This window comes from Lutra lutra, chromosome 12 (genome assembly GCF_902655055.1).
Source record: "Lutra lutra chromosome 12, mLutLut1.2, whole genome shotgun sequence".
Lineage (NCBI taxonomy): Eukaryota > Metazoa > Chordata > Mammalia > Carnivora > Mustelidae > Lutra > Lutra lutra.
The window spans coordinates 53003942-53027824 of record NC_062289.1 but is presented as its reverse complement, the minus strand read 5'-3'; the positions used below and the strand labels follow the sequence as shown (position 1 = coordinate 53027824).

Sequence of the window (23883 nt, the reverse complement as noted above, 5' to 3'; positions counted from 1 at the left end):
CGAATGCAGAAAACTGCCCTCAGCTGAATCCAGATGCAAAGGAATATAAAAACATATAAACACACACCTCAAATGTGTACCAGCTCCCTCAATTCATTACATTATGTGATGAGTCACATGCATCCACATCTGGTGTTAAAACTTCCCATCTGATTTTGGATAATTCTCCTTCCACCTCATTTCAATAATTTAAAAGCTGCAACCCTTTGAATGCCCCTTTCCCAGGCAAACTTCCGGACTCTTTAAGATAAAGTGTCATATTTATCATAGCATTTATGTACTTCTTAAACATTTAACATATGTACAATTGTGCTAACATTTTAGTTAGGTTCCCGTCTTTTGTTTATGTGTGTCACTGGCTGATTTTGAGTGTTGTGTCCAATCCCAGTTTTACTGTAGGTCCTGATTTTTTATTGCATGATTTTGCAGTGTGGTGATTATTATGAGGGCACATAATGTGTTACAGCACAATGATCATATAATTTATAGTATACAGTTTATTGTATATATAATTTCTAGAAAGTATAAATATCTTAAAAATAGTAACAAATAGCCAAAGTATTTCAACTGATTGAAAATTTTATGCTGTTTTCAGTGTTTAAAAGCCATTTATTAATTATATGTAAAAATAAATGTTTTCTTAGGAGGCAATAGCTATAAGAGTAGCAGAATACGTTTAGGGACAGTATTTCAAGTTACAGGCTCTTTCTGTGTTCACTACTTCCTCTTTCCCAAGTAGCTCTATAATATAAATTAAAGCTAATAAACATAGATCTGGTTTTACAGAAATGTTAAATAATTAATCTGAAATAAACATTATAAATCTTGGTTACATGAACTTACTCTCGCTGAATAGCATCTAATTCATTCATAGCTTCACTGAGGCCCTCGTTAACAGCGCTCTCCAGCAGATGCTTGTGTTTCTCCAAGGACTCCAGCTCACTGGCACATTTTTTGTCCTCTTCTTCAGCTTCCTATCAAGATAAGCGTATGGTTATCATTTTTAATGTTTGTGTTCTATATACTCCATATACTATACTCCACATACCATATATATGTAACACATTAAAAAAATCAGGTTGCACCATCATTTATATTCTCAGAATGTGTACTGTTTTACATGTATGAGACTTTAAAAAGCTTCTTTGGAAATTTTATACTGTAAACCTAAATATGACCTTCTCAACAGGCCTTATATGGAATTCATTCAGTGGTATTTTCAGGTAGGTACTATAGGAAACCTTAGGATAATGATTTAAATATTTCCTATGATCATCAAGAGGTCTTTTATACATGCAAAAATGTGGGTAACTTTCACACTACCTTTATTTCACATATGTGAAATATGCACAGGAAAAGGAGCCCAAAGTCATCAACTCTTAGGTTAAGATGAAATATGAAAGCCTTTCACTGAAGTGCTTTAAGAGCACAAATGCAAGTACTGTCATGGAGAACATATGAAAACAACAATGATTACCAACTGGCTCATATTTCACGTGTAGATCATATTACTGTGGTGTATTTTCTAAAAATTTCTCACTATTTAACAAAATGTATAGGCCCTAAATGCAATACAAGGCCAAGAGAAAATTTCCAATTCCTAATACTTTGTTGCTGTAACTAAGTGAAAGATATTAGTATGACTAAAATTCTCTTGTAAGTTTTATAAATGGTAATGAATAGTCACATGAGTGCTTCCCTAAGTAAAACACTGGTGAGAAGGTGGATGGATTAGAGGTGGTGGGAAAAGAATCCTATTATTTTACCCACATTCTAATTTCATATAAAATATCTTTGTGATTTGGCCAAGTTCGTCAGTTTGCTGTAACTCTTTACAGGCAATCACATACACAAAGCCTTATTGGAGGTTTATGCTTTAGGAGTACTTAACACTAAATTTCTAAAAAAGGTAGAAGAGATTGCATTTAAAACATGTTTTGGTCTTACAAGGATACAGAATCTCATATTCAAGTCTAAAATATTAATGAAACAGTAAATGTGTTCTCATGTGAAACAGCCCAATTCCAGGAAAAAAATACTTTAAAAGGACAAAATAACTCTTTATAATAAACTTTAGAAGATTAGACTAAACTTAAACACAAGTTATAGGATATAGCTTAAATGTTTACTTAGATGTAAGAATAGGTCAAAGCTTACCTATACAAACTGTGGCAAAGTTCTTACCTTAACTTTTTGTTGGTAAAGATCGTCCAGCTTTTGAACTTCTTCTTTCAGAGTTCTTACACCTCTCCTACTTTCTGTTATCATTGCATTTAACTTGGAGAATAAAACTTGGGTTGAGAAATCATAACCATACACCAAAAACATTTTAGTAAGTTATAAAACTTTCATATTACCGATTGAACCATGTTATTTCTAGTCCTTTTGGATTCTCACCTATCATTTGTTCCCAGAATTTATTATTCCCCAAAGAGGAGTTAAATAAAAACAAACACACAAAAAGGCATATATTTTTTTTAATGTACAATATTAAAATACAGAGTTAGTTAGGGAAAAAAAAGTCTGGCTTAATTCCCAGTAAAAGAAGGATACCAGGTACTTTTCTACTAGTTGCTGTAGGAGTGTTTGTAAGCAATCTTATATAGTATTATAAATATTACATGTATTATATACATTCTGAACATTTTTATATTAATTTGTTAATACATGTAAGTTGTTTTTGCCTTCTAGTTTTGAAGTCTAGATTTACTTAGATTTCATCTCTTTTATTAGTTATCTAGCTTTCCATTTGTGTGTTTACTTTCTAGGATGTTAAAGAGAAGTTTTCATATTGATTTTACTGGATGTTTTCTAACTGGTTATTAATCAATGGATTCTCCCAAACAGTAATAAATTTAACACACTTAATCTTATTAAAGTTTGAGCTTTAAGATCTGTTGAAACCAAAATTAAAGAAAAAAAGTGTTTCCAAAGTTACCAGAAATTAATATAGAATGTTTTCCAGCTAGGTTAAGAAAATATTTGCTGTAGGAAATAAAAAATAGAAAAATGTATCTATAAGCTGGATCTTTCTTTAAAAGGATGATTCAACACATACATGAAGTCACAAAAAAATTATGTATACATATTTTGAGGAGAAATTTAGTGAAGCAATTGTTGTTTGGTGTATGATAGGATGGTAAAGTGACTATATATTTATTAGAGAAACTTGCATGTACTTCTCATTCAATTATCAAATGTCTCTTTATAAAGAATATTCCTTTTCTATTTTACAAATGAGAAGAGTTGGCTAGAATGAATGCTGTTCACGTAGGATCATACAGAGAGCATATGCCCACAACTCCAACCTAGACATTCTAACTCTAATCAGCTCAGCTGATTAAGCGTCTGACTCTTGATCTTGGCTCAGGTCATGATCTCAGGGTCATGGGATCAAGCCTGTGTTGGGCTCTATGCTGGGCATGGAGCCTGCTTAAGATTCTTTCTCTCTTCTCCCTCTGCCTTCCCCTCGCCCCCCCAAGACTAAAGTTACTGAAGCTATTCAAGCAGGAAAAAATTTTCTCTACCCTTAAGGTTCTTTTGGCTGGTTTAAGAATTTAACTGACATAAGAATGATTAACAGGAGAAAACCAAATTTAATTTTGTATGTATGGGGAATGCACAAAGACATGAGATTCTAAAGACAAGCAAAAGGAACTGTATTTGTCATCGTGAGCTAAAGATAAGGGGGTAGGGGTCTGGGATTTCAAGAAAAGGAAAGCAATTCATAGGAAGATGGAAGAGTTAATGTTTGGTAAACAAATGTTTTCTAGGCCACACAGACACAAATGGGACATAGAGAGGAATTTTAAGAAAGAGATTTTGCTAAGTTCCTCACTGTCTACCATCCCTAGTTTATATTATACTATAGTTATCTATGGTGATAGCTCCCTTCTGGGAGGAGGGCCTTTAATTCCTTTAGGTAATCAGGGGGTAGGTGGAGATCAAAGTTTCTTCTAGAGTCTTTTGGGTATTAAATACTTTCAGTTCTGAACAAGCTGCATGCCAAAGTGGCACATCTTGGGGTGATTCGCCCTTGACACCTACACTATAAACTTCCCGTTTAAAGATATGTTACTTCTGAAGAAGGTGCTGAATTAAACCAATTGTTTCATTAAATTTATCTGCAGTAAGACCATTGCATAGCCAAATAATCAGAACTTCCACTAGGAAGTCATGGTTGTCAAAATCATGTTTAATCTCTGAGCAGCTTCTAACTTTCACATGAGCTTTGCTAAAAATTCATCAATTATACATTACCACACCTCCCCCAACCCTATTACAGAAATATACATTTCCACTGTAGTAAATAAGGGAAAAATTAAGGAAAATAAAAATTACTAATAATTCTATAATCCCAAAGAACTGTTATTAATATTTGGTATACTTCCTTCAGTATTTCGTTCATTCATTCAGTAAACAACTGTCCAACAGTTTATAAGCAGAGAAGATATCATTAGTTACTTTAGTTAGAAATTTTTTTTCTTCTGTCATTGAGAAGACAGAAGCCACTAGATTGGATTTCCATCACTTCCTATCTCCCAACAACCAAAATATTTCTTACAAGACCCTTCTTCCTTCTTTCAGTTTCAGGATGCATGATACCCATTTTCCTCATGAACCCTTTACCTCTTCCCTAGATCCCAAGCCTTGGTATTTCTTCATGAACTATGTTCAAATCCATCAATACCTTTCACTCCTAATTTTTTAAACTTTATTTTTTGAACTAATTTTTTAAACTCTTTTCCTTGAACTCATTCTTTCACCTTTAAACTCAAACAACCCCCTCCTCACCCCCTGCAAAATGAAAATCTTTCCCATACACCACTTTCTAACTACTGTTCCATCTTGTCTCCTTAGACTCAAATTTTGTGATGATCTAATTGTAGCATTCCATAGAAAGTAGACTATTAATACTATAGTATCTTCTGCTACTACCATTCAAATTTCAATCCACAGCAATAAGCTTTCTGGCTCCTCTGCTTCATGAAGTTGCCTTTGCAAAGATCACCATTAACAAATTGTTTGCTAAAGTCAAAGAACACCTTTCATGATTTATATCTGAGTAACATATTTAGTTGATCACTTCCTTCTGAAATCCCTTTTCTTGGTTTCTATGACCATGGAAGCTCCTGGTTTTCTCTTTAAGTCTTGGGAGGTCCTTCTAACTCTTCCTTATGGATTTCTCTTTCTCTGTTTGTACTTTGGATATGAATGTTCTCCCAGGATTCTGATCTTGGCTGTATTCTCATCTGTTCATTTGGGAGAGCTTGCTCTTTCATTTTCACACCTGGGAAATTTCTTGGCTTTAATTAAATGCATGCTAAGTAATACATATTTATATCTATGTACACAGTCCAACTGCCTACAGGACAGTCTCCACTCTGATGTTCTAGAGATCTGAAACTCAGTATATCCCAGACTGAAATTCTTTCTTCTACAACCTTCTCTTGTATTCTTTATCAAGGGTCTAGAATATCACCACCAAAAGATTCTCTCCTTGACCAAACTACTCAGCAGTTCTGAACTCTTTTCTCAAAGGGAGTTTCCCTTTGGCTTCTGTGTTTGTCTTTGATTGTCCAGTTTTAGCAAGAATCATGCTTAAGACAGTTTAATTAGAATCCCTAACCCCAATATCTAATCAAGTTCCTTCAACATCCTCCAGCTGGTGTCTGATCACCTTGGCCTGCCTGTGTCCAGCAAGAACACTATTAGGCTGGTTTAGATAGTATCATCCCTTACCCCTAGAGTTTCTTCTCAGTAATTCTTTAACCACTGATTTGCATTCTACTCTCCTTGGTTACAATTCCCTTTTTGTTGTTGTTGTTGTATTTGGAGTTGAGCCCAATCTCTCTCACCTACTATAAAACCTCTTTGTAATGGTCCCCCTTACTTCCTTTAACAAGTGTCATAAATAATTTTTTTTCTTTAACATCATATACCAAAGCTAGACATCTGAACAATTCTTAATTCCTCTCTTCTGTAACCTTCACATCCAAATGACCAAATTTGGACCAAATTACATTGTTCCCATCTTTAAATCTCTTTTTTCCACCCTCACTGAAATAGCCTTGGATTGAGTCTTTACCATTTATCACTTGGGATACTGTTAGGTCTCTGAAATGTATGCCTCTAGTTTCATGTACTTCTAAACTAGCCTTCATACATTATGGGGCTTACTGTAATACAAGGGTGTTATGCCCTGACTTAAAAATCTTCAGGGGCGCCTGGGTGGCTCAGTCAATTAAGCGTCTGACTTTTGATTTTGGCTCAGGTCATGATCTCAGATTGTGGCATCGAACCCTGCGAGGCTCACATCCAAATGGACCACTAAATTACATTGTTTCAATCTTTAAATATCTCTTTTACATCCTTACTGCAATAGCCTTGGTTTAAGTTTTTTACCATTTATCATTCGGGATACTGTTAGGCTTCCTAACTGTGTGCCTCTAGTCTCTTTCCCCTTCTGCAGTCATTTGGAGCTCTCTTCTGTTTGCTAAATGGGATGCTGCCTGACTCATGAATTGTTGAACAAAGTCAATTAGATCTTCAGATTTACTACTTCTTTACAAAACTAGAAAATGCAACTCTAGAAGCATTTCGAAGTTCATCTGTTTCTTTTTACCAGTCCCCAAACCTTCCCTATTTATTTTAGAAGTCTTGTAACTTGTATTCTTTCCTGTGTTTTTGAAATGTAAATGTTAAAGTACAACTTCAGGGATAATTCTTATCAGGAAAAAAATGAAAAAAGAAAACATCATTTAAAACGTAGTTTAAGCCATCCACTCAAGTAGCCTTAAATTACTCTAACTACCAGATAACCAACTTAGATACAAATTCTTTTTAACTAGTAAAACAGAGGCCAGAAGGTCTCTGTTTATATCTGTCTATATGTTTATGTGTGTCTATTCTAAGTGCATCAAAGGTGTGTGGTATTTTTCTACCTCTAAAATTAGTTTGTAAAAAAGCTCTATTTAATTGACCTAAACTAAGTGTTTAAATAAATTCAGTATTCATAAAAAGTAAAACAAACAAAAAAAAACAAAAAACAATGGAAACTAACCCAAATGCGTTCTGAATTCACAACACCTAAGAAAATATTCATTATTAAGGTTAACTTAAGTTTGTTTAACTAAAATAAACTTTTCTTTCAAGTTATAAACATTGAATAAAATGCATACATACAAGTCTTATCCACCTGGGTTTATCGATCAAATCAGTTTATGTTATCTCTTTACAAAATTTGTCAGCAAGAAAAATTATCTTGGGATGATGACTGACTTTGTCAATGTCTAATGAAATTTTGGTTGGTAATCTAAACACAGTAAAGAACAAGTAAATTAAAGGGATATAAAAAGATAAAAAGTTTTTAGGTGAACTTTTAAATAGTTTCCCCAAGTCTTTTTGGTAACCTGGAAACTTAAAGTTTTGCTAGGTTAAGTTAAATGATCAGTTAAGTTAAATTCATTCACTATTCAGATCATTTCCAAATAAGATAAAATACTAACACATTAGTTACTGAATATTGGTTTATCTACTTTTTAATTCCTTTTACACAGGAACTAAAGATATGTGGATTTATTAATAAACACGTGTCATGACCCTGACAAATTTTCTGTGAGAAAACACGTTTCTAGAAATCATAAGGAAGTATTTATTAGTCTGCTAATCTACAGAATGGTAATGTAAAAGATGGTTTATAATTTCTTACTTCTTAGATTTCACTAGAAATTAAAAGTTTCTAATGGTAGAAATTTTAATATGTATAATTAAAACTGGTAGAAATAATAAGGGAAGGACATTCTATGTGTGGTCAAGGTTGTAATATTGGAATGAATTTAATTAAGAAAAAGAGGGTTTTTTTGTCTTTTTTTTTTTTTTAAAGATTTTACTTATTTATTTGAGAGAGGAGAGAGAACACAAGTGCACGTTTGTGGGGGGGGGGCAGAGGGAGAGGGAGAAGACTCCCTGCTGAGCAGACAGCCCCATATGAGGCTTGATTTGTACACCATGCTTACAAGTCTCCAGTAAAGCAATTTTAAAAAGAGATTTTATGGTCAATTGCTTTTCTTGCTATTTTTCTGTAAATAATGAGACCAAGTTTAATGCAAATAAATTACTTTTACCATGGTTATCTTCAGTAAATATGGGTGTAATTTCAGAGAGAAAAATTAGGTTTGAACTTTTGTAGATATTAAATTATAATCCTGTTATCTTTGAGGTTTTGTTATATACACCTATAAGTCAGACTAGGTCTTGGATTATTCTAATTTCCTCACACATCTGACTATGACTTTCCAAATTAATGTTTCCAATTTTCTCCTCTGACTTCTGATTTGGAATTACTAAGAACAAAGACTGCCTTGAATCTCCTTGAAAGAGACCATTACTACCTCCTTACCACCCTGATGGCAGCAAAACTTCAGGGACCTGAACCCCAGCGTCTCACAGCTGAAGAAGGTTCTGCCTGAATTTGGTCCTGTGCAAATGATGGAGACCTCCAAAGCAAATTAAGATTAACTAAGAAGAGAAGTAGCTGACAATAAGATAGACTGTTTCCTCCCAAGATGCTGGATCAGGACTTCATACCTGATCTTAACATGACACCCTCTATTCTTCTCTTTCTTTACTTTGGCATTGGCCTGGAAAGATAAAGCCATCATCTGTATTTCCTAGGCCACTGCTAAGGGAGGTTTTCCTCTGGTATTTGGAACAACTTTTAATTTCAGGCTAGGAGAAAACCTAACTGACCCCTGGTTTGTACGGGTGAATGCAGCAATCCCTGTGATTTAATCCATTAATGGGACAGCCTTATAGGAATGATTTGGGCCCCAACAGGGTTTTTCTTTGTCTGTGGTGGTTATTATTCTGGCTGGGCTTATGAATGCCTGAATGGCTAATATATAATTGAGCAACGCTTCTTAGGCTATTTAATTGTGCCTCTAACTATCCACAAACTGAGATACCTCACTGGTCACCTCCCTAAATTTAAATTGTCAAGGCAGAAGGGATTTACATGACTCAAAGGCATTCATGACTCAAAATTAGCTTACTTTGACTCTGGCCAAAGTTGTTCTTGGTAATAGGATAGCCCTTGATTATCTTTTAGCCAAGCAGGGAGGTACTTGTGTTGAGGTCAGTATTACCTGCTGCACCTGGACTAGCAATTCTGGGGACGATGAAAATCAGTTATGTAAGATCACTGAGGAAGCCACTTTTATTTATTTATTTATTTTTTTAAAGATTTCATTGATTTATTCAACAGAGAGAGAGAGAGAGAGATCACAAGTAGGCAGAGAAGCAGGCAGAGAGAGAGGGGGAAGCAGACTCCCCGCTGTGCAAAGAGCCCGATGTGGGGCTCGATCCCAGGACCCTGAGATCATGACCTGAGCTGAAGGTAGAGGCTTAACCCACTGAGCCACCCAGGCGCCCCAGGAAGCCACTTTTAAAAAGATGACTTGGTGTTGGTCCTGGGTATCATGGTTGTAAAGGCACTCCAAACACTGGGAATTACCTCATTTATTATAATCATAAAAATTTCCTAGTGTGTTATATTCTCTCAAAAGCTTTAAATGTATGTTTGCAGTCTTGAACTACCAAGCAAATGATCTCCCTAGGACTGGTCAGTCTGGAGTTTCCTGGTTAACATGAGTGAGGTAATCCACCTAATAAGACCCTTTATCTTTCAAAGGGAGGGGAAATCTTGCCTGAAATAATTTTTTTTTTTTTAGTTTATGACTTCCTTGTCCTGCCTTAAAAATTGTTTTCCTTTCTGTAGTCCTTTAGAGTTCTTGTCTACTTGTTAAACGGGATGCTGCCCAATTTCTGATTTGCTGAATAAAGCCAATTAGATCTTCAAATTTACTCAGCTGGAATTTTGTTTTTGTTTCAGTTATTTTAATTCATTAATTTATGATTAACCATTACTATTTCATTTTTTAAAAAAAGATTTTATTTATTTATTTGACAGAGATCACAAGTAGGCAGAGAGGCAGGCAAAGAGATAAGGGGAAGCAGGCTCCCCGCTGAGCAGAGAGCCTGATGCAGGGCTTGATCTCAGGACCCAGGGATCATGACCTGAGCAGAAGGCAGGGGCTTTAGCCAGCCAGGCGCCCTTAGCCATTACTATTTCAAATGCTATCTTATTTGATTAGATAGCTTATTTGATTAGATAGCTACCTTATGCTATCTTAATACGGTTAAACTGTCAAATTTTTTATTTTTATTTTTTAAGTTTTTTTTAAAAATTTTTATAAACATATATTTTTTATCACCAGGGGTACAGGTCTGTGAATCGCCAGGTTTACACACTTCACAGCACTCACCATAGCACATACCCTCCCCAATGTCCATAACCCCACCCCCCTCTTCCAACACCCCTTCCCCCAGCAACCCTGTTTGTTTTGTGAAATTAAGAGTCACTTATGGTTTGTCTCCCTCCCACTCCCATCTTGTTTCATTTATTCTTCTCCTACCCCCTTAACCCCCCCATGTTGCATCTCCAGTTCCTCATATCAGGGAGATCATATGATAGTTGTCTTTCTCCGATTGACTTATTTTGCTAAGCATGATACCCTCTAGTTCCATCCGGATAAAAAGCTTCCAGGACAAACAAAAACTGAAAGAATTTGCACACTAAACCAGCTCTAGAGGAAATATTGAAAGGGGTCCTCTAAGCAAAGAGAGAGCCTAAAAGTAGTAGATCAGAAAGGAACAGAGACAATATACAGTAACAGTCACCTTACAGGCAATACAATGGCACTAAATTCATATCTCTCAATGGTTACCATGAATGTTAATGGGCTAATGCCCCAATGAAAAGACACAGGGTATCAGAATGGATAAAAAAACAAAACCCATCTATATGTTGCCTACAAGAAACTCATTTTAGACCTGAAGACACCTCCAGATTTAAAGTGAGGGGGTAGAAAAGAATTTACTATGCTAATGGACATCAGAAGAAAGCAGCAGTGGCAATCCTTATATCAGATCAATTAGATTTTAAGCCAAAGACTATAATAAGAGACGAGGAAGGACACTATATCATACTCAAAGGATCTGTCCAACAAGAAGATCTAACAATTTTAAATATCTATGCCCCTAACGTGGGAGCAGCTAACTATATAAACCAATTAATAACAAAATCAAAGAAACACATCAACCATAATACAATAATAGTAGGGCACTTTAACACTCCCCTCACTGAAATGGACAGATCATCCAAGCAAAAGATCAACAAGGAAATAAAGGCCTTTAATGACACACTGGACCAGATGGACATCACAGATATATTCAGAACATTCCATCCCAAAGCAACAGAATACACATTCTTCTCTAGTGCACATGGAACATTCTCCAGAATAGATCACATCCTCGGTCCTAAATCAGGTCTCAACCGGTATCAAAAGATTGGGATCATTCCCTGCATATTTTTAAACTGTCAAATTTTAAAAACTGTTTTAGTCTTTAGTCTTTGAAGTATATGACATTACTGAGCTTTCCTTTTTCTCCCCCAGTTTTGAGATATAATATATACCATTATACAGGTTTAAGGTGTATAAAATAATGATTTAATATATGTATGTAATATGAAATAATTACCACAGTTAATTTAGTTAGAGGCAGGGCTTTCCTGAAAGTCTTCCCTACTTTGGCTTTTATAGCATTTTTCTTCCTGTGACTGTTCTCTATTTTATCCACTTCTTCTTCATCTTTTTTTTTCTTTTTTCAGATTTTTATTTATTTGAGAGAGAGAGCATGAGAAGGGGTAGGGTCAGAGGGAGAAGCAGACTCCCTGCTGAGCAGTGAGTCTGATGGGAGACCTGATCCTGGGAGTCCAGGATCATGACCTGAGCTGAAGGCAGTCACTTAATTAACTGAGCTATCCAGGTGTCCCTTGTCCTCTTCTAAGAGTTTTTCCCAGAATCTCCTTCCTTTGTCTATCTCTTAAGTAGTGTTGTTTCTCAAGATTTGATCCTCTGCCACTTTCCTCTACATAGTCTCAGAAATATCATCCACATTTGGGTTTAAGAGCCACCTATATGGTGAAGACTCTGAAATCTGTATTTTCAGACCTAATCTCTCCCCATGTTCTGAATCTATTACTTTGGCTTCCTTTTGGATGTCTGTGTTCTGCAGACGGCAAGCTCAATATCACCAGTACAGGGCTGATTAGTTGCACCCATTTTTCCTCCCCAAGGTTGCCCACACTGGAAAAAATGGAAGTTACTGTTGGTACTTCTTTCCCTCCCAGCTTTTACAGTCTGCCAAAAATTGCTTGAGGTCTACCTCAACATTTCCTAAATCTGTCCCCTTCCTTCTATTGCTACTGTAATACTTTGGTTTAACTTCTTAACAATTTCAAGTGCTTCCCCACAAGTCACTTTTCTATGACCAAAAGGGTTTTGAAAAATGTGAACCTGATTAGTGTAACTACAGGTCAGTCTTTTCCTTCATTCAAACTTGTTATATTTATCTACAGCCTATACTATAGTATAGCCTATACTATATAGTAGGCATTAAAAAAAAGTTTTATTAATTTCAGAGAGACAGAGAGAGCGTGAGCATGGAGGGCAGTGGGCAGAGAGAGAATCTCAAGCAGACTCCCCACTGGGCATGGTGGAGTCCTGACCCCAAGACCCTGAGATCATGACCTGAGCTGAAATCAAGAGTCAAGGATTAACCAACAGAGCCACCCAGGTGCCCCACCTATAGTAGGCATTTTATAACTCCCTGGGGCGTCCCTTCCAGGTTTTCCTGCCCATGGCTTTTAAAAAGTTTCAAGTCAGTTTGAAAGTCTGCAGGTTTAGTGCCCATTCCAACGAAAGAGAGAAATCAAACTGAAGGAACTTAAGTGAAGATGTCATCTTAAATAACCCACACACCTGCAGAGTACCTGTTTAAGTAGACCTAGCTCCTTATCTTCTTTCCATTGTGTGATGTTATAGAAACCCCAAATTATAATAACAATAGTATCATGAAAAGGCCCACTTATCTAATGTTAAAAAGTTTGCTATATTTTTTTGAGCGGGAATTCTTTCTAATACAAAGTAAGTTTTGATAGAATTTGTTAACTTGAAAAAATTTGTGAAATGCATAGGTTTTATTTCCAGATGAGAAAAACAAATTTCTATTCTGAGTAAAGACAGGATTTTGTACCTTGAGATGCCACAGTACTAGTTGAGTTAACAGTACTAGTTGAGTTGAGCTGAATTAACTAGAGTTTTCCTTCAGTTGTTTGGTGTCATATAAACAATACCTTTTATGTGCAGTTGAGAAATAGCTTCTTAATCAACTTTAACAATATTTAAAGGTTACTGAATCAATAGTAGAGTTATCTTTTGGTTATATTGGTTATATTAAATTTTGGTTATATTATATTTATATTTATATTATATTTATATATATTATATTATATTATACTATATTATATTATATTATATTTTAAGTATCTTAGAAGAAGGAACTTTATGAAACATTTTTTGGAAGTAGACTTCTATTGGCATTTGAGTTCCCCTGAATTTCATAGTGCAGAATGAAAAATGTGGTTAATAAAATCTCTTAATTTATCATAGCTACTTTGCCTCAAGCCCCAAGTGATACATATCTACTTTTAAGGTAGCCATCTCAAATTCCTTATAGTATAAAGAGATATTAAGGGGCACCTGGCTGGCTCAGTCCAAAGAGCATGCAAATCTTGATATCAGGGTTGTAAGTTTGAGCCCCATGTTGGGTGTAGAGATTTACTTAAATATATATAAAACTTAAAAAGAAAAAGGTATATTAAATTATCTGAAGTTGAAGGAGATAATTCTCCATTTATTTTTATTTTTATTAAAGATTGTATTTACTTATTTGGCAGATGCACACACAGCAAGAGAGGGAACATAAGCAGGGGGAGTGGGAGAGGGAAAAGCATGCTTCCTGCTGAGCAGGGAGCCCAATGCAGGGCTCCATCCCAGGACACCGGGATCATGACCTGACCTGAAGGCCGACACTTAATGAATGAGCCACCCAGGTGCCTGGGCAATTCTTCATTTAAAATCAAGGATAATTTACTCAGTATTTTATTATTTCATCATCAATGACATGTGTAGCCTAGGATGTTTATTTATTTTTATTTTTTTAAAGATTTTATTTGACAGACAGAGATCACAAGTAGGCAGAGAGGCAGGCAGAGAGAGAGGAAGGGAAACAGGCTTCCCTGCTGAGCAGAGAGCCCGATCCTGGGCTCGATCCCAGGACCCCGGGATCACGACCCGAGCCGAAGGCAGAAGCTTTAACCCACTGAGCCACCCAGGCGTCCCTGTTTAAGTTATTTTAAAAAGTTACCTCAAATATTTCTTTTTTTTTTTTTAAAGAATTTAAGAATTTTTAAATTTTAAATTTAAATTTTAAATTTTTAAGAATTTATTGACAGAGAGTGAGAGAAGGAGAGAGAGCACAAGTGGGGGGAGCAGCAGAGGGAGAGGGGGAAGCAGGCTCCCTGCTGAGCAGAGAGCCCGATGCGGGACTCGATCCCAGGATCCTGAGATCATGACCTGAGTCGAAGGCAGAGGCTTAACCCACTGAGCCACCCAGGTACCCCACCTCAAATATTTCTAAGTCAAGGGAATACTCAATTCTCCTTTTAAATAATATCTTAAAAATTCATTACTTAAAAGCTACAAATTCATTCCTTAGAAACTACAAACCATCTTTAAGAGTTAAAAATCTTATTTTTGCTTTTAAAAACTGTATTTTGTTACTTACCTGTTCTAAAGTATCCTCTAACCCCATTTTTTTATTTAGAGCTTTATTAATTTCTTCTTCAGTTTGGTTCAAGAGTTCCTTGAGTGGTACCTATAAAATACATAGGAATATGGGTTACATATGATATATGTAAGTACAAAAGCTCTCATGAGGCATCTATGTATTGTGATAGAAGGAGCCACTTTTGGAGGGAAAAAAAGTGAAGCCATTTAGTTTTCACACTAAATTAATACACCATAAATAAGACAATAAAAGTAATTTTTTTCTTTAAAAATTTATTTATTAAAGAGAGAGAGAGAGAGAAAGAGAGAGATAGGCAGACAGAGGCATGCAGGGGTGGGGCAAAGGAAGAGGGAGAGAATCTCAAGTAGACTCCCTACTGAGCAAGAAGCCTGACTCCGTCTGGGTTGATCTTTGGACTCTGAGATTATGACCTAAATAGAAACCAAGATGATGCTCAACCTAGTGAGTCACCCAGGAATGACAATAAAACTAATTTTCAATGTAATTTCTGTAACTATAGAATGCAACTTGCTTTTGGTTTTGAATACTTGCAAAATTTTAGATTTGCTTATGGATTCTGGGGATTCACTGCTATTATTCAAATATTTTATAAATACACTTATTTTAATGCAGTGTCTTTTCTGAAAACAATTTATATTTTTCTCTTAATCCTTTTCAACTGTTTAATCTTAAAATTATCTGCTTGTATTTCTTCTTTCTGCTATTCATTGGAATTCTGCTAGAATAGCAAGACTTGAAACATAGCATATGTCCACCAGCAGCAACTGACTGGTTGAATAAGCTACAAAATGAAGACTCAGAGACTGCAAAAAGAACCACGGACTCCTCGACATACTACTGCAGAGAGATCGCCAGGGTGGGTTTTTCCGTGAATAAAGCAAGATGGGTATCCAGCATAGGCAAATGTTTACCAGTTTATTTAAGAATGATGAAAGAAACAGCCAGATGGAAAAGATGCATAAGGCAAGGTACTTGGGAAGGGGGACAAAGCTTCCATACCCTCTGGGTGTGCCCTGCATTTCCATGTGTTCACCAACCTTGAAGCTCTTATTGCTTGTAGTTCTTATGCTTATCCTCTATTCTACTAATTTTCTTTCAACACAGTACCTCATTGTTTCCCATTATTATTATTTTTTATTGACATCAAACTCACACTTTAAATGATTGAATTGAAATAATTTAAAATGAATTTAATATAAAACTACCTCTTTTTTTATTTTTTTATTTTTTATTTTTTTTTAAAGATTTTATTTATTTATCTGACAGAGAGAGATCACAAGTAGACAGAGAGGCAGGCAGAGAGAGAGAGAGAGAGAGGGAAGCAGGCTCCCCGCTGAGCAGAGAGCCCGATGCGGAACTCGATCCCAGGACCTGAGATCATGACCCGAGCCGAAGGCAGCGGCTTAACCCACTGAGCCACCCAGGCGCCCTAAAACTACCTCTTTTAAGGCATACAGAAAAGTGGCATTTAGTACATTCAGTGTTGTATAAACACCACCTCTTCATTCCAAATCATCTTCATCACCAAAAGGAAACCCCGTGTTACTACGTTTTTTAGTAGGTCTTCTGAAGTTACTGTTTTTAATTTTGGAGCTCTTTTTTGCAAGATGCAATGCCTTTTTTTTTTTTTTTTTTGAAGATTTTATTTATTTATTTGACAGACAGAGATCACAAGTAGGCAGAGAGGCAGGCAGAGAAAGAGAGGGGGAAGCAGGCTCCCCGCCGAGCAGAGAGCCCGATGTGGGGCTCGATCCCAGGACTCTGGGATCATGACCTGAGCCGAAGGCAGAGGCCTTAACCTACTGAGCCACCCAGGTGCCCCGATGCAATGCCTCTTTAAGAACTTTTCTCCAAATACTACTTATAACAGTTGGGGTTGCACCTTCTGGATGCTATTTCTATTTTTATTGTTCTATTATTATGTAAAACTATTTCCAGAGACCATAGTAAAACCTTTCCTCTTTTCTTAGAATGTGAATTCTTTTTGTATTAGGTAATCCTTTCTACACTGATTTGAAGCAGGTAATTATTTTCTTGCATCAGTGTCAAATTACTCAAAATAGTGGTGCGTAAACTATCTGGCTGCCAGCCTGTCTACCTGCCTACCTAGCTATTGCTTGAGAAACAATTCAGTAAAAGACTGTATGTTTATTGGATGGATTTTTTCTATTGAAAATGAGTCTAGCTTTATTTAATCAAAGTCTGTTCACCAATAAACTGTGATCTCTGGAAATGCAGGAACTGTATCTTTCTGGGTATTTCATCTCCAACACCTAGCTGGTGAGGGGCATACTATGTATTTAATCAATAATTTACTGAATGTATGAATGATTCTCAAGGGAAAAATGCATAGCTTTAGACCCTGACATTCTTTATTAAAAAACTAAGTATTTTGAAAAGTGTCATTTTTGAGGGGGCCACTAAAATACTAAAATCTGTGAATAATTGAGAAGATGCAATAGAATGATTTAAAAATTTTCTTCTATAAATTATATCCTTGCCCATATTTAAAAATTAGTTGCAGATTTTTCATTATTGACTGGTGTTACTTAATCCCCTATTATATTTATGCCTTCACACATGACTTCATGAGTGTCCTTGTGCCTGAAGCTCTTTCCCACAGACCATCCCAATAAATACCTCATCTTTCAAGATTTCATTCCAGGTTCACCATCTCTGGGGACACTTTTCTTCCCCCCAGTTCCGGCAAGAATTGATCTCAACACCATAACTTGTGAACATTTCTAATAAAGCACATATATAGCAATTATTTATTTACTTAAGAGCAAGGGTCAGGTAATTTTTCTCTTTACAATCCTGGTGTCTATATTAAATATAATCAAAGTTTCTATTGGTTAGGTGAGTAAATAAAGTAGGTAGAGAGGAAGAAAAGGCTTTATAATTCAAAGAGGATGGTACAATAAAGACTTTTAATACCAAAACAAAGGAGGATTAAAAGTTTCAGTGTTTTATTTCTATGTTCAGTCCTCATTTATGAAGATGCTGAAGTTTAAACTCTTACTTATAAGTAAATGAGCAAGACATTAGTCATATCATTTAAAAATCTTTTGAACTACTTATAGTACTTACGTAAACTTGAGCTCTGTATTTGACAAGGCAGTTGGCACCAGCTTCAGGATTAAACTTAATTTCAAAGTCATAACCTTTGGAATTTTCAGCACCTTTAGGGATAAGTTTTAATTTTCTGGCCAACTTGTGATACTCTGATAATTGTGTTTCAATCTGTACGAAGAGAACACAAAAAGGAACATTAAAGCAAACCAAACAGCCCCTTTCCATATGGTTTTCAATTGGCATTTCTGCAATTATACATAAAAATTATAGTATTTTTTATAGTTCAGTAATTTGGTTTATTTGAGTAGTAAGGGTGGCAGTTTTAAAATGCAAAGAATGATTATTCACACTAAATCTGTGTAATTTAAAAATTGTAATTAATTAGTAAGCAATATACTACTCTTCTTTCACTTACTGGATAGTTTAGAACGAGAATCCATATTTAGGTATTAATTAAAACTTACTTTTTAAACTGTCAGGAGAAATTATGAAACCAAACAAACCTTGGTATCATCAATGTACAAAATAAAATATTTCATTTCTCCAAAATAAGTGAAATGCAATCACAGAAGTCACAAATGTCATTTTAACAAAAATATTTTAATAACAATTCCATATTTCCCGGTCTTCTTCCCTTCCTTCAGGGCTCTGTTCAAATTACATCATCAGAAAGGCTTTTGCTCTATATTTCTCAATCCTCTTTATTTTTATTCATAGCACTTACTAATACCTGATGTATTTATTTATTTACTTTCATTGTAAGCTCCATGAAAGCAGTCCCCGCAGGAGTCAGAATAGTGCTTGGCATTTAGGAGGTCCCCGATATTTGATTAAATAAATGAATTTGCAGAGTCTAGACAATTTATTTTCATACTGCTTCCTCCATTTCATTTTCTCACTGTTGTTACCTATCTACAAAACTGAAGACTTTGAGTGAAAGAATGCAATGGGGGAAGAGCACCCACTGAAACTTAATTTGTAATTTCCAAAAATTTATCAGCTCTCAAAAGCAAGGCTACTTATATATTACACTTAAGATTTTTAAAAGTTATTTATTTATTCATTTAAGTAATTTCTACACCCAAAATGGGCTCAAACTTATGACCCCAAGATCAAGAGTTGCAAGATCTTCAGATGAGTTAATGAGGTGCCCCACATTTAAGATTTCTTACTAATGAATCAGGAAAAAATTTCAACTACTCTAATTTGTAAGATAGTAGCTCTCTAGGGATTACTAAAATGTGTAAGCTCTGTTTGTCCTTATACTAAATGGTTTTATAGGTAGTTGCTTCTGTTCTTCACTAGCAGTTTATTTATCTGAATGAAAACAGTTTTCACAAGCCCATGTACTTTACGACGTCTTACTGCAGGGAGAGCAAATGTGTGGCACATTTATTCTTCCCACACGCAACTCAGAGAGTGAAAACCGATCATACATTTTCCTGAGCAGATGTTGGTTCAATGGTTATCTTAACATAGAGATCCAAAAAGCTACACCAGCCAGAGGTGGCATGTGGAATAAAAATTAATTCAGAAAAAAAGATGACGGATCAAATGTTCATATTAAATTTTTGCATTCTGCTATCATTTTTTAATCTCTCTCTCATCTAGTACCCTAAAGTTTTCTTCTTACTCTGTATGGCTTACTCTGCCCTAATCAGATCATTGCTTACCTATTTCCCACATAATTTTCTTCTTTTGCGTGATCCTCCAAAATAAAAAACAGCATTTATACAGCTAATTTTAGCTAGTCAAACTCAAGAGTTCACCTTGTCCAGAGATTCATAACTTCCCCATTCTCACACAGTGCTTGATAAATAAAATATATTAATGTTTGTTGAAGGAGCCTATTTCAGATTCACTGATGTAGTTTAACCACACCTTACTTTATTAATAATAATAATAACTGAGACTATGAGAGGTGAGATAACATGCTGAGTTCAAACGGGTATATGATGGAAAATCCAAGGTTAAAATATAGGTTTACCAAATTCTAGGTTCACAGACTTTTGGGATCACCACTACAGCCTACTTCTTATAAATGTCTATGTTTCCCCTTAATACACAGGGACAGAGGTTACCTAGAGGGTAGGATGAGGGAGTAAAGATAGTCAAGGCAAAGCAAAAGTATGGTGAAACAGAGATTAAAAAAAAGAGGCAATGTTTACTGCTCATACTGAACTGTTCTTTCCAGATGAAAAATTACATATGTAGGTGTGCAAACTACAGATTTTTAAAAATATAGAAGAGTTAAAACCTGACTAAGAAACTATTTGTATTACGCCTATAATGTACTTTATAAGGCGACCAGGATGAAAAACCAGTATTGTCCCTTTGGGCAAAAAGAGATGCTTTGAACTACTTTGTTCATTTTAATAACAGTGATAATTATTTTTAAGAAATAATGTACTAAGGAAAGTGCTGGCACTAATATGATAAAAAACCACATTACCTTTGGAGCAAAATAGAGACTAAATCTTTCTCAGTGAGGTATATATTTTAGTACTATACCTACCAATAAACAAACATTATAACTGAAAGTACTAGGGTAGAACACTTCGAAGGTTAATTTTGAAACTCTCTAGTTTATTTTTTCCATTAAAAAAAAAGCCCTTTGAAAGACACATTTTATTACCTTTTCTTAAAAAAAGAGTCTTAAATAACTTTTCTTAAGAATGCGATAGTGTATAATAGCAGAAGAGAACACTTTGGAATTATTTGACAGGAAAGTTTTATTTGGTTCCTAGATAACCTGTTAACTTATTGCTGTTTTAGAATACGTTGGTGTCACATGCATGATTATGCTAAATCATTAAGAAAAAGTTCATACCTACTGAGAGCTACATTAAAAAGAGTAAAGACTGGGACGCCTGGGTGGCTCAGTGGGTTAAAGCCGCTGCCTTCGGCTCAGGTCATGGTCCCAGGGTCCTGGGATCGAGCCCCACGTCGGGCTCTCTGCTCACCAGGGAGCCTGCTTCCTCCTCTCTCTCTGCCTGCCTCTCTGCCTACTTGTGATCTCTGTCTGTAAAATGAATAAATAAAATCTTAAAAAAAAAAAAAAGCCCTTTGAAAGATACATTTTATTACCTTTTCTTAAAAAAAGAGTCTTAAATAACTTTTCTTAAGAATGCGATAGTGTACAATAGCAGAAGAGAACACTTTGGACTTAGTGACTTAGTGACTGCTGTTATGGAATCTGACAGAAACTTTTAAATCCTCTTATTGCATTTGACAATGCTAATTCCTTCCCGACTTCCTTTCTCAGTTTCTATCCTCGTGATCTTTCTGGCTAGTCCTCAGTTACTTGTAGGTTTCTCTTGAGGAACCTTTGTCCACTTTAAGATGCTGGTGCTCCCTTCCTCCTGTGAATCCTCCCTTGGTGAATTCATCTACCCTTTTGGTTTCAGTCACAATACATACTGATTTTTACTTAATCTACATTGCAAACCCTCATATTTTATGCTGAGGTTCAGACTCAAAGAAAAATAGCCTGTTAAATATGTTCTCTTGGATGCCCCATGGACGTAACAGGTCCAGCATACCATCCCTATTCCTGACTGGCCACTTCTCTTCTATTTTGGAGTGAGCACCAAGCCAGACACGGTGAATGCACCCTTTTTTTTTCATCAGGTCTTATTCACTCTACCTCCTAAGAGCACCTCCTAAGTCAGAATTCACTCACTTCTTTGAATCTCCACTAGCACTATCTAAATCTAGCTCATAACTTCTTACTGCATTACTGCCACAGATCCTTATCTGTTTTGCTCCCTTCCAATCCATTTCTCTCATGACCAAAAATGAGATCTTTCTGAAATGTCATATGTTTAAAAATCGTAAGGGCTTCTTGGAGCTTTCAGGATAAAGTCCAAACTTTCAAATATGAAAAGAATCATTATCGTCTGGTATATGCTTTTTCTCTTGAGTTTTCTCTTTTGGTGTGACCCTATCCCTTGCTATTAAGCTCTAGCCAGATGAAAAGATTCTGATGCCAGAGTACAACACACTATTTTCTCTCTGAGCTTTCCCATGTACTTGTTTGCTGACTCCCCTACCCTTGCCAAGAGAACTCTTACTTACACTTCCCAAATCAGTTCAGGTGTTACCTCTTCAAGGAAACCTTTCTAAAAATTACCTCATACAACTTCCCACACCACAAACACTATATCTGCATTAAGAATACTGTATGTTTCCTCAATACCCTGTGCAAACATCTTTTAGAGATCTGATCTCATGGTCTCATATCAACTAGACTGGAAGTTTCTTTAGGGCAGAGTCTGTCTTTATATCTTTATTCTTCTGAGCTCAGCATGGGAAGTGACACACAGTAGATGTTAAACAAATGTTTGAATGGTGAATAGGTAAATGAAGGATGACTCATAACCTCTTCTAGAATAAAAGGCATGTGATTTATGAATATTATTTTCATGGACTTAGAGACATTTTTGCTTATTTCTGGGCTCACTGATAAAAAATACAGACTACCTTAAATCTGATGGAGAGAAATTGGGGTGTTATTGGAAGTGACATGTGTGTTTTAGTAAAATGTCAATGCTAAAGTTTTAACTCTTTAGCCAATTTATTTTACCCATTCAGTTTTTCTTAATAGGTGTAGACCTTTATGAATGTCAGCTCTAAGCTGCCACTCTGGAAATGGGATGACATACCGCCTCTTTTCCTCTGGCATATTTTAGCTCTTCATTCCATAACTGCTGTTGTTCAGCCTCTAGGTCCTTGGTTAATTTATTAATGGTCTGTTGCAATTCATTTCTTTCATGATTTATTCTCTCGATGTCTGCAACTGAGTACTTCTGGTTATCGACAATATTCTGCAGGCGAGTATTCTCCTGTTTCATTGTTTCATATTCTAGTTCTGCATCGAAGAAAACAAATTTGTTAAGTTCTTTCAATTCCTACAAAGAAATTGAGGCCATTATTTATTTTTCAAACATTGTTGAGCCAGATTTAAAATTTTTTTTTTTAAGATTTTATTTATTTGTTTGACACACAGAGATCACAAGTAGGCTGAGAGGCAGGCAGAGAGAGAGGAGGAAGCAGGCTCCCTGCTGAGCAGAGAGTCGGATGTGGGGCTCAATCCCAGAACCCTGAGATCATGACCTGAGCCAAAGGCAGAGACTTTAACCCACTGAGCCACCCAGGCACCCCAGATTTAATTTTTTTTTTAACTCAGTCTCTACACCCAACGTAGGGCTCAAACTCACAACTCCAAGATCAAGAGTGGCATGCTCTACTGACTGAGTCAGTCATGCACCCTGATGCCATTATTGAATAGACTTGATTAATATGTCTAAATTTCCAAGTTATGTACATGTATATTTTTCTCTTCTCTTTGTGGGGATGATTCTATTTGATCTCACTCTGTTAATAACATTTCTGAAAGATGATACAACTAAAATTTTATGTTAGAAACTTACTTCCCTATTGGCTTGCATGATTTTCAGAAAGTGCTACATGAAAAAAATACGGCCCCACACATAATGATTAAGAATTATTACACTTAAGAGGAATAGTGTGCCAATGTTCAGTTCAAATGCTTTTTATACTCCAGCATGATTCTCAGCAATAAGTCAAAAAACCCACAAATTCTTCACAAATATAAAAATATTTATCTTCAAATATATCACTTTATTCTTATTCATGGGCATTTTCAGTAGTTTGATCAAAAAGTAAGTAACTACAGTGGTTAAGTTCTTGCTCTACTTACCAAAATTTTTAAAAAAATATTTATTTATTTGAGAGAGTGTGAGTACAGGTGGGAGGGGCAAAGGGAGAGAGAGAGAATCTCAAGCAGACTCCACACTAAGCAGAGCATGATGTGGGGCTTGATCTTGATCCCAGGACCCCAAAATCATGACTGGCGCTGAAACCAAAAGTCATATGCTTAAATGACTGCACCACCCAAGCGCCCTTCTATTTACCAAAATCTATAATCAAGAATGAGTATATTATTGTACTAAGACAAAATGATACTTACAAATAGGAAATGACCATGCAAAGGGCAAGAAAAGTTATCAA

General features: G+C 35.7%; 1 protein-coding gene across 2 annotated transcripts in view; it reads right to left on the bottom strand.

Annotated features, from left to right (window-relative positions):
• The window catches only part of NDC80 (NDC80 kinetochore complex component), a 48986-nt gene that overhangs the window by 5947 nt on the left and 19156 nt on the right, over positions 1 to 23883 (bottom strand). For both annotated transcript variants that reach the window (XM_047698150.1, XM_047698151.1), the window contains exons 11-15: positions 22515 to 22720; positions 17866 to 18018; positions 14752 to 14841; positions 2185 to 2277; positions 844 to 974 (exon numbers count right to left, since the gene is read on the bottom strand). In XM_047698150.1, coding sequence (XP_047554106.1) covers positions 844 to 974; positions 2185 to 2277; positions 14752 to 14841; positions 17866 to 18018; positions 22515 to 22720 — 673 coding nt within the window. The remainder of the gene's footprint in view (positions 1 to 843; positions 975 to 2184; positions 2278 to 14751; positions 14842 to 17865; positions 18019 to 22514; positions 22721 to 23883) is intronic.